General features: G+C 40.6%; 1 protein-coding gene across 4 annotated transcripts in view; it reads right to left on the minus strand.

The window, feature by feature from the left end:
* Positions 1-17,206, minus strand: part of fam135a (family with sequence similarity 135 member A) — a 268,472-nt gene that overhangs the window by 14,247 nt on the left and 237,019 nt on the right. For all 4 annotated transcript variants that reach the window (XM_067984032.1, XM_067984030.1, XM_067984031.1 and 1 more), the window contains 2 exons: positions 15,440-15,537; positions 10,240-10,391 (listed from right to left, as the gene is read on the minus strand). In XM_067984032.1, coding sequence (XP_067840133.1) covers positions 10,240-10,391; positions 15,440-15,537 — 250 coding nt within the window. The remainder of the gene's footprint in view (positions 1-10,239; positions 10,392-15,439; positions 15,538-17,206) is intronic.

Raw genomic sequence — 17,206 nt, forward strand, 5'->3', positions numbered from 1 at the left:
CACGTGTAGGAATCTCTGGCGGTGGTCACAAATGAGCTGGGCGTTCATGGAGTGATACCCTTTCCTGTTGATAAACAGCCCTGGCTCATGTGGAGGTGCCCGTATTGCTATGTGGGTGCAATCGATTACACCCTGCACCCGTGGGAAGCCAGCCACAGCATGGAATCCAACCGCCCTCTCCGTCTGGCTGCGCTCATCCATGGCGAAGTTGATGTAGGTCGAGGCCCTGCGGAACAACCCATCGGTGACCTGCCTTATGCACTTGTGTGCAGACGACTGACAGACCCCGGTGATGTCCCCCGTGGCACCCTGGAAGGATCCGGAGGCGAAGAAGTTGAGGGCAGTGGTGACTTTGACGGCGACGGGTAAGAAGATGCTGCTTGGTCCATCCGGGAGCAGCTCGTCATTGAGGAGGCTGCAGATGTCGGCGACTACCTGGCGAGTGACTCTGAGCCTCCGTATGCACTGCTGCTCAGAGAGGTCCATGAAGCTGAGCCTCGGTCTGTAGACCCTGTGCGGAGGGTAGTGCCTCCTGCGACGCATCTCTCTCTGCGGATGCCCTCCATCCTGCTGTGCAGGTGGATGTGCCGCAGCACCGTGTTGTGGGGATGCATGTCTCTGAGGCGGACGGCGTGGACTGCGAGGCTGCTGAGGCTGGTCATCCTGTTCGTCCTCCGAGGATGTCAACGCAGCACCCATCTGGCAGGTTTAGGTTTGCGGGGTTGTGCACGCTAGAAAAGTGTGTCCTCGCACAGGGGTTGGACTTCCACGCCGGTGAATCTTCTTGCTTGGAGGAGGGTGGTGGAGGGCAGGCGTTGCCCAATGTTACGGAGTGTCCTCCTGCGTTGGTGAAGGCTCTCCCCCCCCCCACCTGTGGAATGCACCTTGGCAGCTGCCACAGGCTGCTGGCTGCAACACGTCCGTTGAGAGTGTGAGTGGTTCCCCCAGTATGGGAAACAGTCTCATTTCACTGTAAAATCCGACACCTGTTAAATAAACAGCTCAATCAGGTCATTTAATGACCTGAAATACCAAGATAAATACACTCAAGTGGAACCCCGCTGGCTTTAATTGCCTGCGGGATTCCCACCAGCGGGGCCAACGCACGCACCCCCGCACGTCAGCGCGCAACCAGGAAGTGGGCGGGATCGAGGCGCGATCCGGTCCCGCTCCTCGAAACCGGGATTTTAGAGGCCCCCCCGTCGAGAACGCACCCGGAACCGGGTGCTAAAATCGGGCCCTTGAAGTCTGCATGTGAATGTTATCTCAGCCAAAGTAAAACACAGTTTGTTTTCATTTTGTGCTGTCATTGGTTTTGAATTATAGAACTCTAGATTATAAATGGTTAGTGCTCTAGTCTAATCAGAACTATCAATCATTTGACAGTGTCTAACAGGATTCAAATTGCTAGCATCTGTTTCCTAAAAACACCCTCAGCATCAACCCAGATGCTCTCCCAAACATTCTAAAGTTATGTTGACCTGGAGGGCTGCAGCAGCATTAAACAAGGGAGGAATAAAAGAACAAAGGGACAAATTAAGATTACAGCTTTTGTTTATTCACAGAATGTTGGAAATTTAAAATGATTTATTTAATAGAATTACATACAAATTACAACATGTAAAAAGGCCTTTTAGCCCAACCAGTCTATCATAGTGTTCATCCTCCATATAAGTCCTAATCCAATGAGCCTGACTGTTTCCATATCCCTTTCTCCCCCTTTCCTTCAACCACCTATCTAACCTGTTCTTAAATGTTGACATAGTCTTTGCTTCATTCACGGACTCTGGTAGTGCATTCCACAGCCTCACAATCCTCTGTAAAAAAAAATTATCTCGCAAGACTTCAAGTTTTCCTTTCCTATGTCATTGGTTCCCACAAGACCATAATGACTGGGCCTAGATACTTCACATCAAGAGGAAGTAAAGCAGCAGGCTTGTATCATCTTTCACTTTATCATTTCCAACAATGCCACCTGCTGTGCAAGTCAACACACCTACCTAAATTATTTTGTCTCAAAATTGACACAAGTTCCTTTGAATTGCGCTAAATTGGGCACTCTGAACCTTAGTCGAATTGCTAAACTGTAGCTTGCTAGTTCACAGATTACAGTACACATTACAAAATAGATTTTGAATAAAACAGGCAAGCAGATCTGAACATACTATGGTAGAGTTGCTAACTGACTTCATTTTAAGTCCTACATTAAAGGTAAATCCTTGGCCTCATGGTATGATTTTCAAATGCTGCCATCTAACAAGTTCATTATGAAAACATTATAAACTGCTCTAATTAAGTAATGAAATGGCACTCAGAGAGATGCCTAGATGTCTAGTCAGGAAATGGGAAAGAGTCACATTAGTGCAGTAGTGGGTTCTCAAGATTGGGCTGAAACACTTGGTTAGGACAGAGTAGAGACAGCTTTACTCTGCATTAAGCTGTGTTGTTGTTTACCCAGGAGTGTTTGATGCAGACACTCCCTAAATGGAAAAATGTTCCACTCTCCACTTCTAATATCTCTCACGATGAGCAGTACAAAATTTATAAAATAGAGTCATGATGCAGAGCATCAGTGACATTATTTACATTGTAGGCTCTTCCCAGTTCTTCAAATTATGCATTTTCCCATCTAGAACCTTAGTCCAGGGAATCACATCACTATTATATTTACCATTTAACAACATATTTATACAGTACCCTTAATGTAGCAAAACATCCTATGGTGCTTCACAGATGAATAATCAGAATGATACTGAGCCAAAGAAGGAGACATTAGAACAGGTGATCTTGGTAAAAGTGGCTGGTTTTAAGAAGCAGCTTAAAGGGGAAGAGGGAGGTGGAGAGGTCTAGGGAGGGAATTCCAGAGCTTAGGGCTTAGATGGCTAAAGACACAGCCGTCAATGGTGGGGCGAAACAAGTGGGGGATGCACAAGAGGCCAGAATTGGAGGAATGCAGAGTTCTCGGAGGGTTGTAGGGCTAGAGGAGGTTAGAGAGATAGGGAGGGACGAGACCATGGAGGGATTTGAACGAGGATGAGAATCTTAAAATCGTGGCATTAGTGGACTGGGAGCCAGTGTAGGTCAGCGAGCATAGAGGTGAACTGGACTTGATGCAAGTTAGGATACGGGCATGCAGAGTTTTGGATGAGCTCAAGTTTACGGAGGATAGAAGATGGGAGGCCAGCCAGGACAGCAATGGAATAGTTGAGACTGGAGTTAACAAAAGGATAATGATTTCAGCAGCAAATGGGTTGAGACAAGGGCAGAGAGGAGCAATACTAGAGGTGCAAGTAGGCAGTCTTTGTAATGGAGAAGATATGGGGTCAGAAGCTCAGCTCAGGGCCCAAAAGGACGCTGAGGTTGCGAACAGGTGGCCAGGGAGGTGGATGGAATCAGTGGCAAGGAACAAAGTTTGTGGCGGGGGCCAAAGACAATGGCTTCGACGTCTCAATGTTTAACTGAAAGAAACTGTGGCTCATGCAGTACTGGGTATTGGTTAAGCAGTCTGACAACACAGAGGCAGTGGCAGAGTTGAGACACGTCGTGGTGAGGTAGAACTGGGTGTCATTGGCGTACATGTGGAACCTCATGTTATGTCTTCGGATGATGTCATCGAGGGCAGCATGTAGATGAGAAGTAGGAGTGGGCCAAGGATAGATCCTTGGAGCAGTTCCGAGGTAACGGTGCAGGGCTGGGAAGAGAAGCCATTGCAGGAGATCCTCTGGCTATGTCTGGATAGATAAGAATGGAACCAGACGAGCACAGTCCCACCCAGCTGGAAATCTTCTCCACATTCTGCAGGTCTAAGCCTAGTTGCTAATGGGGAGAATCATTATCAACACAATTCCATTTAAAGTATTTTGATTGAGATGGGAACAATGTGACTTTCCCTTGTGCCATTTGACCTGACCTGTGACGTGATTGTTCTTTTCCAGTGTAGGTACAAATCCCAACAGTGCACCTCATTCATTTAACTATTCAAAAGTCTAGAAATAGCAAAGTATTTATTTCCAATATTAGATCTCGTATGGCATTGCTCATGGCAAGTTGGAGGGTACACTTTAGAACAGTAGGGGTGTTTATGCTATATAGGGGATAGCATCAGGACCACTGATTTCAAGAAGGCAGCCCACCATCACCTTTCTCAAGGAGGAGAGGAGTTGGAGAAGGATGATGTGGTCAACTGTGTCAAATGCTGCAGACAGGTTGAGAAGGATGAGGAGGAATAGTGCCCCACAGTCACAGTCACAGAGGATATCACTTGTGACTTTGATTAGGGCTGTTTCAGTGCTGTGGCAAGGGTGGAAACCGGATTGCAGATGTTCAAACATGGAGTTGCGGGAAATATGGGCATGGATTTGGGAGGCAACAACACATTCAAGGACTTTGGAGAGGAAAGGGAGGTTGGAGATTGGGCAGTTTTTAAACTGTTGGGAGTTGTACCTACACTGGAAAAGAACAATCACGTCACAGGTCAGGTCAAATGGCACAAGGGAAAGTCACATTGTTCCCATCTCAATCAAAACACTTTAAATGGAATTGTGTTGATAATGATTCTCCCCATTAGCAACTAGGCTTAGACCTGCAGAATGTGGAGAAGATTTGAATCAAAGACGACTGGAATCGAAGACGCAACAAGGCAAGCAATCCTACTGATCACAATTGATCCTGGATTAAACAGACAATATCAATTGCCAATTGATCAAACTAGCTTGAAAAGCATCAACCTCTCTACTTCACCTTATTCAGACAGAATAGGATATTGGTACTAAATGTTAACTATCTCTGTACAAATACATTACTAGATTACAGCTGATCTGGTCCCATTATAAATACTGACTTGATCCAATTGGGATACATATACACCTCATTGATTTAACTATTCAAAAGTCTAGAAATAGCAAAGTATTTATTTCCAATATTAGATCTCGTATGGCATTGCTCATGGCAAGTTGGAGGGTACACTTTAGAACAGTAGGGGTGTTTATGCTATATAGGAGATAGCATCAGGACCACTGATTTCAAGAAGGCAGCCCACCATCACCTTTCTCAAGGGCAACTAGGGATGGGCAATAAATGCTGGCCTTTCTAGTGACACCTATATCCTGAGAAGGAATTTTAAAAAATTTACAGGGAGTGAATAAGACAAATTCCCCTTTTATTAAATGATATTCGGGATTTTTGTGAACTGAATTCCACAGCTCTTCCCATTATGCTGTGAAAACAGTAAATGAGTTTTATTATATATATTTATGTACCTATTCAATTTGTATCCCTTACCAGTTTTAAAGTCAGGAACACAGCAAGACAATATACAAGTTGTATCATGCTTAGACTCCAGGAACTGCCTTCAGCTAATTTAATCACTGCTCAGGGCATCAATATCAAGTCCAAGTCAAGACTTTGTGGGAGAGTCTGAAGGCTTCAAGTAAAATCTTTCATTAAAGTATTAAAAGACATAAAAACAATTTAATGGATACATTTAATCATGTTATTGTAAAACATTATATTTTGCTTCAAACCTTATTTGGGCATAGAAATGTCAGTTTGACAAAAATGGGAGATTAATTTTTTTTAGAAAGTGAATTTAGATTGATTCGTTTGGTTTATCAGTCGTGAAAGTTGGCATGGAAAAACTGAATGGAAAATAGAGGAAAAAGGAATTTATAAATGGGAAAAGTTGACAAAAAATGTGAATAAAAATAAGACAAAAGTAAGGTTTGTAGATAGGAAGTGTGTACAGTTGCAAGATACTGTAATACAAAAATGTAAATATTTTTGTATTCAGTAGTCTCACTCTGCTTTTCCTAGGATTAAATTTCCCATTTGTCAGCAACTGTGGAAATAACAAATTCTAGCAGTCTTGAAGTTTACAACTGGTAAAAATGATCAGGAAAGTGGCTTTGGCATGAAATAGAAAATGATGCACATCTAAATCCAAATCTGTATACTGTTCAATTTGATAACTGACTGATCTGATCCACCTTATTTCCACACAAACATTTATTTTGTAACAAGTCATGATACATTAATATCAGTGCTGTAATGTTTCTGCATACCAACAGAAATACTGCATGTATAATGTAATCAGTAGAGGTGTGCCAGAGCACAGTACTGCTGTGTACGGGATGCGTCTAAGATATCTATAAATCAGAACTCTAAAATGCATCACATTACCAAATGTTTAACATCTAGCAATACTTCTTTCCAAGGTCAACTTGTACATTTTAAGGTGTTATACTTGAAAACAGTTCTGAACGAGAAAGGGGAAAAATACACTGCACATGGCCTCATACACAACCTCACATCACAGTCAGATTTCCGATAAAGCTATCTATATTTTCTCTGTGTGAACACTGGTTCAGTCACACCTGGAGTATTATGTCCAATTCTGGGCACTACAATTTAGGGAGGATGTGAAGGCCTTACAGAGGGTGCAGAAAAGATTTACTAGAATGGTTCCAGGGATGAGGGACTTCAGTTACGTGGATAGGTTGGAGAAGCTGGGGTTGTTCTCCTTAGAGCAGAGAAGGATGAGAGGAGATTTGATAGAAGTGTTCAAAATCATGAAGGGTTTAGATAAAGTAAATAAAGAGAAACTGTTCCCATTGGCGGGAGGGTCGAGAACCAGAGGGCATAGATTTAAGGTGATTGGCAAAAGAACCAAAGGCGACATGAGGAGAAACTTTTTTTACGCAGCGAGTAGTTATGATCTGAAATGTGCTGCCTGAAAAGGAGGTGGAAGCAGATTCATTTGTGGCTTTCAAAAAGGAATTGGATCAATACTTGAAGGGAAAAAATTTGCAGGGCTACAGGGAAAGATTGGGTGAATGGGTCTAACTAGATTGCTCTTACAAAGACCCGACCCAGGCTCGAAGGGGCGAATAGCCTCCTTCTGTGCTGTAACCATTCTACGATTCACTGTAGATTTACTTTGATGATGTTGCACAACCCTTTCAACCAATTATCTGATCACAATGCACAAAAAAGATCCCCCCCACATCATCTGTTTATGTGGGTGGGTTTTCCCCGAAATATGCCTTAAACCACCGATGAGATTTCCCATTCCTTTGTACCTCCCATTTCAAACAATAGCACCCCTAACTCATTATGAGCAATGCCACAGGCACTCTACTAATAATTAAAATTTTTCTTTCCTTCCATTATAGCTATTCAACAATGTTAGACTTTCTAAAATTTCTATTTAATTGGCCTCAAGTTGTTTACATTGAGCTATTTATACAGCCGCTTACTGCCTAATTAAACTGTATTCCATACTCTTTGTAACATTGTTGGAAACAATTGTATTCGAATTATCTGACTGGCAGATATATTGTTGTGCAGTAATGATCTGTATTCCTATCTGTAGTTAATAACCATGATATAAAATAGACACAATATAAATTCTTTAAAGGACCACACCAACTAAATACTATGGTGTGGGAACTTTTAGATTTTATTCCCGATTTGTGGATGTTGAGCAAATTAGAACTCAAACCAGCTGTCCCCTATTCTACTACAGAACTCTGTACTCATATTTACAATAGTGTGGGAAGATGTTAATGCAGTCAAATACTGATCAGATTAAAATGCACTTAGTGAATTATCATTTTACCAGTATTTGGTAAAAGTATTTGTTCTCATCTCACCTAAGACATAAATGTATTAGACACAGAATGGACCACCTCAAAAGGTTGAAGGGAATTGGGTTGATTAGCGATAATCCTAAAATGGAATTAATCTTTTAAATAATTTCTCAACATACTTTGAAGCGCTGAATATTGTGTAGACAGTAAGCTTAATGCAATACAAAGGCTAGAAACCGAACCAACATAATGGTAATATATGAAACTTGAACAATGCAGGAAAAAAATAGGCTATATGGTAGAATATGGGCACATGTTGTACTCATTACACAATCTGTCCTCACAAATTTTATTGTGCACATTCAGTGAAATGATAAATATACAGAAACAGAATTAAAAGGTGACACTGGATTTTGAGACCTGTTGCAATCTTTGATAAGTGACTAAGTCCCGACCAAGGTTTAGGACCAAGACAATTTATTATTTTGACCATTTCTGTTCTAAATATCAGTATAGACTGCCTAAGAGAGAACTACTTTCATATCAATGCTGAATTCTAGTTGAAAACTATTCAAATTAATCACAAAACCCTAGCCTATAGGTTTTCCAGAGGGTTCTGTCAGGGGATCCTGGGGTGCACAAAGTCCACAGATTTCTGCTAGGCATGTTGTGACAATTTCTCAAGAATTCAGTAATCTATATTTTCCTTATTTGTTAACTTCCTAGCATGATATTCCTTTTATTGTATAATACAAAAAAGGTTTTCTGCAATAACAGCATCATTTTCCTTTAGGTAGGGACACTATCTTTTAGAAGTTAGGACTGGAGTCTGTCACAGTAAAATTTGAATTCCACTTTCAAGGTTCCAACATTTTCCACAAATGTGCCCGCTTGCAAAACTCTAGTTATCTGAAAACCTTATGGTAAACCTAGGATATCACCAAAACACAATTTTGGTGTACAAATATATGGTGTATAATGTACAAATATCTTTGTTAGACTTTGAAAATCTCAAACAATACTCGTTACGAAGGAGATTTAACAACTGGAAACAAAACCATACAATTGCACAAATAGGAAAAAAAAGAAAAAGTGTGCCAGTAGGTTTCCGAACAACCTGCCCCATATCTGCATAAGAATATAAAAAAAAAGGAACAGAAAAGGCCATCCAGGTGCTTAATCAGCACATACTATTTTTTTTCCTTCTGCAAACCTGCATCTTTCAACTCTGCTGATTTGGCATTTGACACATTGAAGACAGAATGTGCCAGATGTAAAACAGTAGATGCAAAACCACAAATATTAGGAATACTGTGTCCTGTTTAAGGATCCCAACTGAAATGTTAACCTCTATTTTTCTTCAGCTGTGCTGGATAGGATTCTTGACCCATTTTCCATACCTCTATCTCACCTCTTCTCAGAACAATGAAGGAGACCCCCTTGACCTCACCTTCCACCCCACCAGCCTCCTCTTTAAACAGGTCATTTTCTGCCACCTACACGATCCCAACACTAAGTACATCTCCTCCGTTTCCCCCACTTACTTGAGAAGCAGATGCCTCCAGGATACCCATGTTCATTCTTCCATCACACTGACTTCAGCTATCCTTCCCCATGCAACTGTTGCAGATGTAACATCCCTTCCATTAACCTTTTTCTACACCACTGTTCATTACTCCAACACTCCTTATATGTGAGATAGCAATTTACATGTATTCCATCCTCTTATAGCATCTTGTATTTACTGCTTATAGTGCAGTGTCCTCTACATTGGAGAGACCAAGTGACTGAGTGAATGCTTTCCTGAATGACTCCATTCAGTCTGCAAGCCTGATTTTGTAACAAACAAGGACTTGCTGCTTGATCTGATCCTCATCTAACCCAGCCTGAGTTTCTGTATTTGGCCTTACACTCAGTTGCACCAAGTAAAATGCAAACTTTAGAAACAGCATCTTGTCTTTATCCTAGGTACTCTGCAGCCCTCTGGCCTGAACACTGATCTGCTGTGTGTGTCTGACATTTGTTTTTATTTCTCATTTCCTGAATTTGCAATTTCACCGTTATTTTTTGTGTGGATCTTTCTCATCACTTTTCCTTGCCTTACTTAGCTATTTTTATGTTTTTTTAAAATGCCTTTTCATTGCCTCACTAAGATGTTCTTTCCATATGACCCAATAGTTTTCAACCTTTTCCAGCTTTTCAAAAAAGCCATTTTCTTTATATTTATCCCATTAACTCCTCTCTAACAGATCAGAATCCTTGACAGTTGACTTTTACTGTTCTCATTCCACCCTTTGTTTTGCTCAGTCCTATTATGGCGGTCTCATATCATTCACTCTCCAGTTCTGATGAAGGATCTCCATCCATAACCTTAACCTGCCTTGTCTCTTTACACATGCTGATCAATCTGCTATGTATGCCCAGCATTTCAGATTTGATTCCTTCTATTGGACGCTGTTCAATCTGCTGTGCATTTGATTCCTTTTTCACTCCCCTGTGAGAATAGTTCTGACTTAAAAACAAGCTGCTGTTACTCTCTTATCCCATAGATGGTGCACAAGTCTAGTTATTATTAATCCAAACTGAAAATGAGTTTTATGAATTTGGGTTGTTCTATAAGTACCATACATCTACAATCAGAGTCTTTGCTTACCTGTATTGACGAGAGCGCTACTGTTGTATAGCGTGCCCAAGTGAGGCCCAGACAAAGAAAGGAACGTGTGCAGTTTGTTCAAGTAAAATTTAAACCTTTGTCTTGTAAGAACGGACCGAATGATTAAGTTACCCAAAGAGTGTCCTATGAAACTGTTGGAAAGAGAGAGTTTGGTGCGATTAGAAAAATTCCACAGGGGAGTTGGACAAAATATTTCAAAATGATGATTCTGTTAAAAGATTTTTAAAAAACTATTATGTATCTTTCCCTACTACATCAATACCAATGGATCACCATAACCTTTCAGGAAGTGAAAATTCATTTCTGGTTTACGTTTTCCAGGCCCTGCCAAATGATCCTGGGTGTCAGTCCTGCGAAAACTCCCACATACTTCTAAATGCAAGGTCTGGGTCTGTATCTAGAACTGCTAAAAATAAAGTCTTCACTTTATTGGTCTACATGAGATACTGAACTGTTACACATGAGCACAGCAGCCACTCTTTCAAGTCATACAGAAAGCAGCAGTGTAAATTGGGAAGAGTATATCTGAGGGCATTTCATATGAATGAGTGGATAGGAAGTTGATTAGCCGGTTATACTCTATATTTTGTATTGATGCAAAGTAGATTCAGCTTCACATCGATGCAAAATGTGCAATACAGTGCAACTCAAAAGTAAAGTCCAGTTTTCCTGACCAGAGCATGATACGGATCTCCTGATTCCCCATCACTCAAAGCAGCTTTGTATCCCAAAGTGGCAGCTAAGATTAAACAGTGCCCTTAAGGTACTTACCATATTGATAGATGCAATGTCACTTTACTTCCATGCTTTGTAGAGATACTGGTAGTAATGATTTAAATTCTCTTATTGAAAAGTCTGACAAGACTTCTGAAACTGAAATTCTCTTTTAAAATAAAGTGAGATACAGTAGCAGGCAGGACATAGAATGTTAAACATGTGGGTACTGTGTACGTAAGTGGATATGCATTTTTTAAAAATTAAAGGTTATTTAGTTTGGTGAATTTATGGATTTCATAAGACCCATTTTCTCCTCTAACCTATGTGGAAACTCAACATCCCATATGAAATGAAAGAGAAAAATGACAAAGCAGAAAAAGTAAAAAAAAAGTATGGTTATTACATTACATTGAATGTACAGCACAGAAACAGGCCATTCGGCCCAACTGGTCTATGCCGGTGTTTATGCTCCACACGAGCCACCTCCCACCCTTCTTCATCTAACCCTATCAGCATAACCTTCTATTTCTTTCTCCCTCCTATGTTTATCTAGCTTCCCCTTAAATGCATCTATGCTATTCGCCTCAACTACTCCTTGTGATAGCGAGTTCCACATTCTAACTACTCTCTGGCTAAAGAAGTTTCTCCTGAATTCCCTTTTGGATTTATTAGTGACTATCTCATATTCACGGCCCCTAGTTTTGGACTCCCCCACAAGTGGAAACATCTTCTCTACGTCTACCCTAACAAACCCCTTCATAATCTTAAAGATCTCTATCAGATCATCTAAAAGATGATTTTTAAATATGAAAAAATCATTTTGGATATCAGAACCAGCAGAGATGTTCAAATAGCTAATACATTCAAGGCTCCATTGCCTTGATGCTTTCACTGTAAAGCATTGTAGTAACAGAACTGTAACTATAGCTAGTAGCAGTCGATTAAGAATTCACATCAGTTTTTTAGTCAGAACAAAGAGGAACATATTTTGTGAGGGCTCTTCATCTCATTGAAGTAAATTGGAAGTAAAAACCTTATCCTGCCAGTGATGCTCGAGGCAACAAAAACGAGAGCAGTATTTATACGATATGACAGACAATTCAAAAGCACTTCATTTTGAACTACTGTTATTGCCAATAAGTAACAGAACAAACTGGATGATGATTTCCAATCAACATTTCAGTTATGTGATTGTAATTTACAGTAACAATTAAACTGAAGGGTGGTCTCTTCAGTACTTAAATATAGAGTCCTGTTTCAGCAGTTTAGAAGTTTTTTGGTTTCAGAATTTGTCTCTAATCTATCCAATGTAACTTTTTCTTCCTCTCAAAATGGAGAACGCAGCATTCAAAAGAAATACTGGTCAGAGCACAGAAACAGATTTTAAGTCAATACTGTTAAATCATGCTCACCTTGACATGAACTCTCCACATTTTAACCTCTAACTTTCTCCCCACAAGGTGGTCATTCATATTGAGTACAGACCCATTGGTGGCAGAAGCCCTTTGGCATCCTCTCCAAAAGGCATTCTTCATACGTGAATTTAGGCAGAGTGTCGGCAGACTATTTAAGCACTGGGACAAGGGACATCACAGAGCTTGATCCTATCCTCACTTGACAGCCACACAAACTTTTCAGCAGGGGTCAATGGAAAGTGATCCTAAGTGGGAACCTGGTTTATTTTTCTCTACCCTAGTTCATATAGGGCTAATAATATAAAACACTTCTATCCCGGATAAGCCGGATTTTTATGGTAGTTTTTCACTAGTAGAATGCATTTGAACTGAAAAAAGCAATTTTGAAATGCATATTGCTCTATAATCGCGATTTGTGCTCCAATACACATGAATAACAAGTTGTGCCAGAATACAGACAGCTAGAAATCAGAAATAAATAACCACAAAGTGAGCACGAGACTGAACAACTGAAAGGCATTTTCTCGCAATCCGTAATGGTATCTCAGGGTTTTATGATAAGTCAATTGAAAGTATACATGTATAAAATTGGAATCATTTGCAGTTTCATTTTTGTGACAGCATACTTTTAGCCATGTATTAAATAACATCCAAGCTTCCTTCAGTTTGGGAAGGGGGAGATATCATAAGAACATAAGAAATAGGAGCAGGAGTAGGCCAATCGGCCCTTCAAGCCTGCTCCGCCATTCAATAAGATCATGGCTGATCTGATCCTAACCTCAAATCTAAATTCATGTCCAATTTTCTGCCCGCTCCCCGTAACCCCTAATTCCCTTCACTTCTAGGAAACTGTCTATTTCTGTTTTAAATTTATTCGCTGATGTAGCTTCCACAGCTTCCTGGGGCAGCAAATTCCACAGACCTACTACCCTCTGAGTGAAGAAGTTTCTCCTCAGCTCAGTTTTGAAAGAGCAGCCCCTTATCCTAAGATTATGCCCCCTAGTTCTAGTTTCACTCATCCTTGGGAACATCCTCACCGCATCCACCCGATCAAGCCCCTTCACAATCTTATATGTTTCAATAAGATCGCCTCTCATTCTTCTGAACTCCAATGAGTAGAGTCCCAATCTACTCAACCTCTCCTCATATGTCCGCCCCCTCATCCCCGGGATTAACCGAGTGAACCTTCTTTGTACTGCCTCGAGAGCAAGTATGTCTTTTCTTAAGCTTGGACACCAAAACTGTATGCAGTATTCCAGGTGCGGTCTCACCAATACCTTATATAACTGCAGCAATACCTCCCTGTTTTTATATTCTATCCCCCGAGCAATAAAAGCCAATATTCCGTTGGCCTTCTTGATCACCTGCTGCACCTGCATACTAACTTTTTGATTGTCTTGCACTAGGACCCCCAGATCCCTTTGTACTGCAGTACTTTCCAGTTTCTCGCCATTAAGATAATAACTTGCTCTCTGATTTTTCCTGCCAAAGTGCATAACCTCACATTTTCCAATATTGTATTGCATCTGCCAAATCTCCGCCCACTCACCCATGCTGTCTATATCCCCTTGTAGGTTTTTTATGTCCTCCTCACTCTCTACTTTCCCTCCCATCTTTGTATCATCTGCAAATTTGATATGTTACACTCGGTCCCCTCCTCCAAATCGTTAATATAGATTGTAAAGAGTTGGGGACCCAGCACCGACCCCTGCGGAACACCACTGGCTACTGGTTGCCAGTCCGAGAATGAACCATTTATCCCAACTCTCTGCTTTCTGTTAGATAACCAATCCTCCACCCATGCCAGAATATTACCCCCAATCCAGTGATTCTTTATCTTGAGCAATAATCTTTTATGTGGCACCTTGTCGAATGCCTTCTGGAAGTCTAAATACACTACGTCCACTGGTTCCCCTTTATCCACCCTGTACGTTATGTCCTCAAAGAACTCAAGCAAATTTGTCAGACATGACTTCCCCTTCGTAAAGCCATGCTGACTTTGTCCTATTAAATTATGTTTATCCAAATGTTCCGCTACTGTCTCCTTCATAATAGACTCCAAAATTTTACCCACCACAGATGTTAGGCTAACTGGTCTATAATTTCCAGCCTTCTGCCTACTACCCTTTTTAAATAAGGGTGTTACATTAGTAAAACTTATATTCAACACTGTACTTCTGGACTGGGAAAAAGAACTTGAGACTACCTGTAAAGGTAGTGGTACCAATCATTTTTATTAAATTGTCATTAATAAGTCTTTCATTAGCTCAACAAGCACTTACAAATTAAAAGATAACTTACTAAATATAATAGAAGCCACTGAATGGGACTTGGATAAGGGGGAAGCTATACTTTATAGGGATGGTCCATCAGGAATCAATTTTCCCCTATTGTTTCCGACAGACCAACTCCTGATTTACAGAATGTCCAAGTCCAGTCCATCCGGCTATTTCCCAAGTTAGGTGGTATTTTAGCCGGCTGTACAAGTCAACCCTGCATCCCAGATAGAATAGCCGAGTCTTACAGGTGACTAAAATACCAATAGGTTGTGGAGATTACAAACAAAATAGATGTGATGTGCTCACCAACTCAATCATCTCCCCAGTCGACTATCATTTCAATTAGTGGCTAGATTCATATGGAGAACAAGTCAGAGCATGTTATGGGGCAGAGGAAAAGAAAAAGATGGACACTAATTAGCAGTAAAAAAAAAGGGATAACAAGTTGCAGTCTGAAATTCCCACTTCAAAGAGAGGGCTATAAGGTTGACTTTGAAAACAGGAAGAGCGGTGATAAGGCAGAGGGATTTAGGGAGAATTCCAGAGGACAGTGGCATGGTGGTTAATAGCATTGAGTCTTGATTCAGTGGTTCCTATGGTATACACAGGTATTGTATGTCCATATGCAACTTGGAAACAAAGCAACAATTTTAAGATAACTTTGGAAAACTTATAGGCCATGCACAATTTGATAAAATTAATTTTAAAAATGCATTTCTCTTCAAAAATAATGGTAAATAAGTCCACAAGTATTTCTTGCCAGCTTACCTGATTTTAGAAACTGTAAGGTTGTAAATCTGAATATACTGTATTATCTCATCCAAAAGTCGATCAGTCATGGAATCAAAGTCTGCAAATGTGTCATTCTATGGAAAGGAAGGTAAATATTTAACCGTGGAAAAAGAAACAAAGCTATGATACTCAAAGTTTATTTTCAGACATGGCAGAGAAGCTTACTGAAATTCCCTTGTCAGAGTGTTCACAAAAAAAGTAAAAGAAACTATAATCACATTTGAGTTTTTGATAAAAGTGGACTGATCTCAGTGAAAGTCAGCAGTTACACATTACAGGGTGTCAGGAGAGGGGTTTGATGTTGGGGTGTGGTAATACAATGCTTTCTCCACTAAAAAGTTTGTAAGAGGTCTCTCCAAAGACAGTGGAGATTGGTTCTCCACTGATTGGTTCCTGGAAAATAGTGTTTTCCTTACCCACAGTAGGTGGATGAATGAATATTTTCCCTGCTCACATCACACTTAAATAAATCCCTACACAGAGAGAAAGAAAGAGAGAAAGAAAGAGAGAAAAAAAAGAGAAAGACAGAGAGAGGGAAAGAGATGAGAGAAAAATAATTATTCTATTGCAGATGCTGACTCGTAATTTTGTAACTGATCATTAAATGCACTCTATTCTATATGCATAACTGCACATAGATATTTGGAAATTATTAAAGAGCTTGTTATTTAATGTTTATTTTGCGAGACAGAACTTTTATGCAGAATTTCCCTACAAATTTGATAATGACGCAGTCCTTCCATAAATTGCCACTGTTTATATGAATATTTTGTTTTCTTGGTTGTTTTTCCAGGATGAAAGGATAAAAGAAATGCATCTGGCATAATCATTTAGAATACATTACAAAATAAATGTCCCCAGCACTCTTACTGTACTTGTCGACTGTAATTGCACAAGATCAGGTAATTACTCCTTTTGCTTTTAAAGGTTAGTTAGTTAGAGTCTCCTGTGCCTAGTGGCACAAGAGGTAACCCCTTCCTTCCATTGCTGTCTGTCCAGAGCAGAATATTTGACTCCATCGGAGTATCATCTTGCCTTACATCCAGCAGATCATGGTTCTCCAAAGTTAATGTTTGTCTTTGCTAACCCGTAACAGACTCATTAGAATTGTTTCTATAACAAAAGGCATTTTTACATCACTCACAATCTCCTACCAGGAGGATCGGTGGACCTTTTGACCTGTCTGGTATGGGTGGCCCTACCAGGAGTTATACTCCTGCCAGCATAGCTCTCAGGGTCATAGGAGGATGCAAGGCTTCCCACCATGTCAAGGTGCAGACTCTAGAATTCAACTATCCTCTGGAGTTCTCTTTAAATCCCTCTAAATGTCTATTCGCTTGCAAACAAGGATGCAATCCATGACATTGTGGACAATTGCATCGACATTATGGTCTTGATGGAAACTTGTCTCACGGTTAATGATACCTTCCCTCTTATTGAAGCTTTCCCGTGTGGCTATACCGTCCTGCTCAAACCGCCACAGTGGTGGTGTGGCCCTTATCACCAAATCTTGCCTTGCCTGTCCCCTCTGGAGCATTCTCCTCCTTTGAGCACCTCACCTTGTTCCATCCTCTCCTTTAAAATGCTCGTCCTCTACTTCCCACCCAAGTTTCTCATCGAGATCTCCTCAGTTTTCCTCCCTCAGTCTCTGCACTGAGTGACTTGTCATCTTTGTTAATTTCAACTTCCATCTCAACTCACCTTGCCCTCTCTCCTATCGAGTTCATTGCCCTCCTGTTCTTC

This window comes from Heptranchias perlo, chromosome 5, assembly GCF_035084215.1.
Source record: "Heptranchias perlo isolate sHepPer1 chromosome 5, sHepPer1.hap1, whole genome shotgun sequence".
In the NCBI taxonomy this organism is placed as follows: domain Eukaryota; kingdom Metazoa; phylum Chordata; class Chondrichthyes; order Hexanchiformes; family Hexanchidae; genus Heptranchias; species Heptranchias perlo.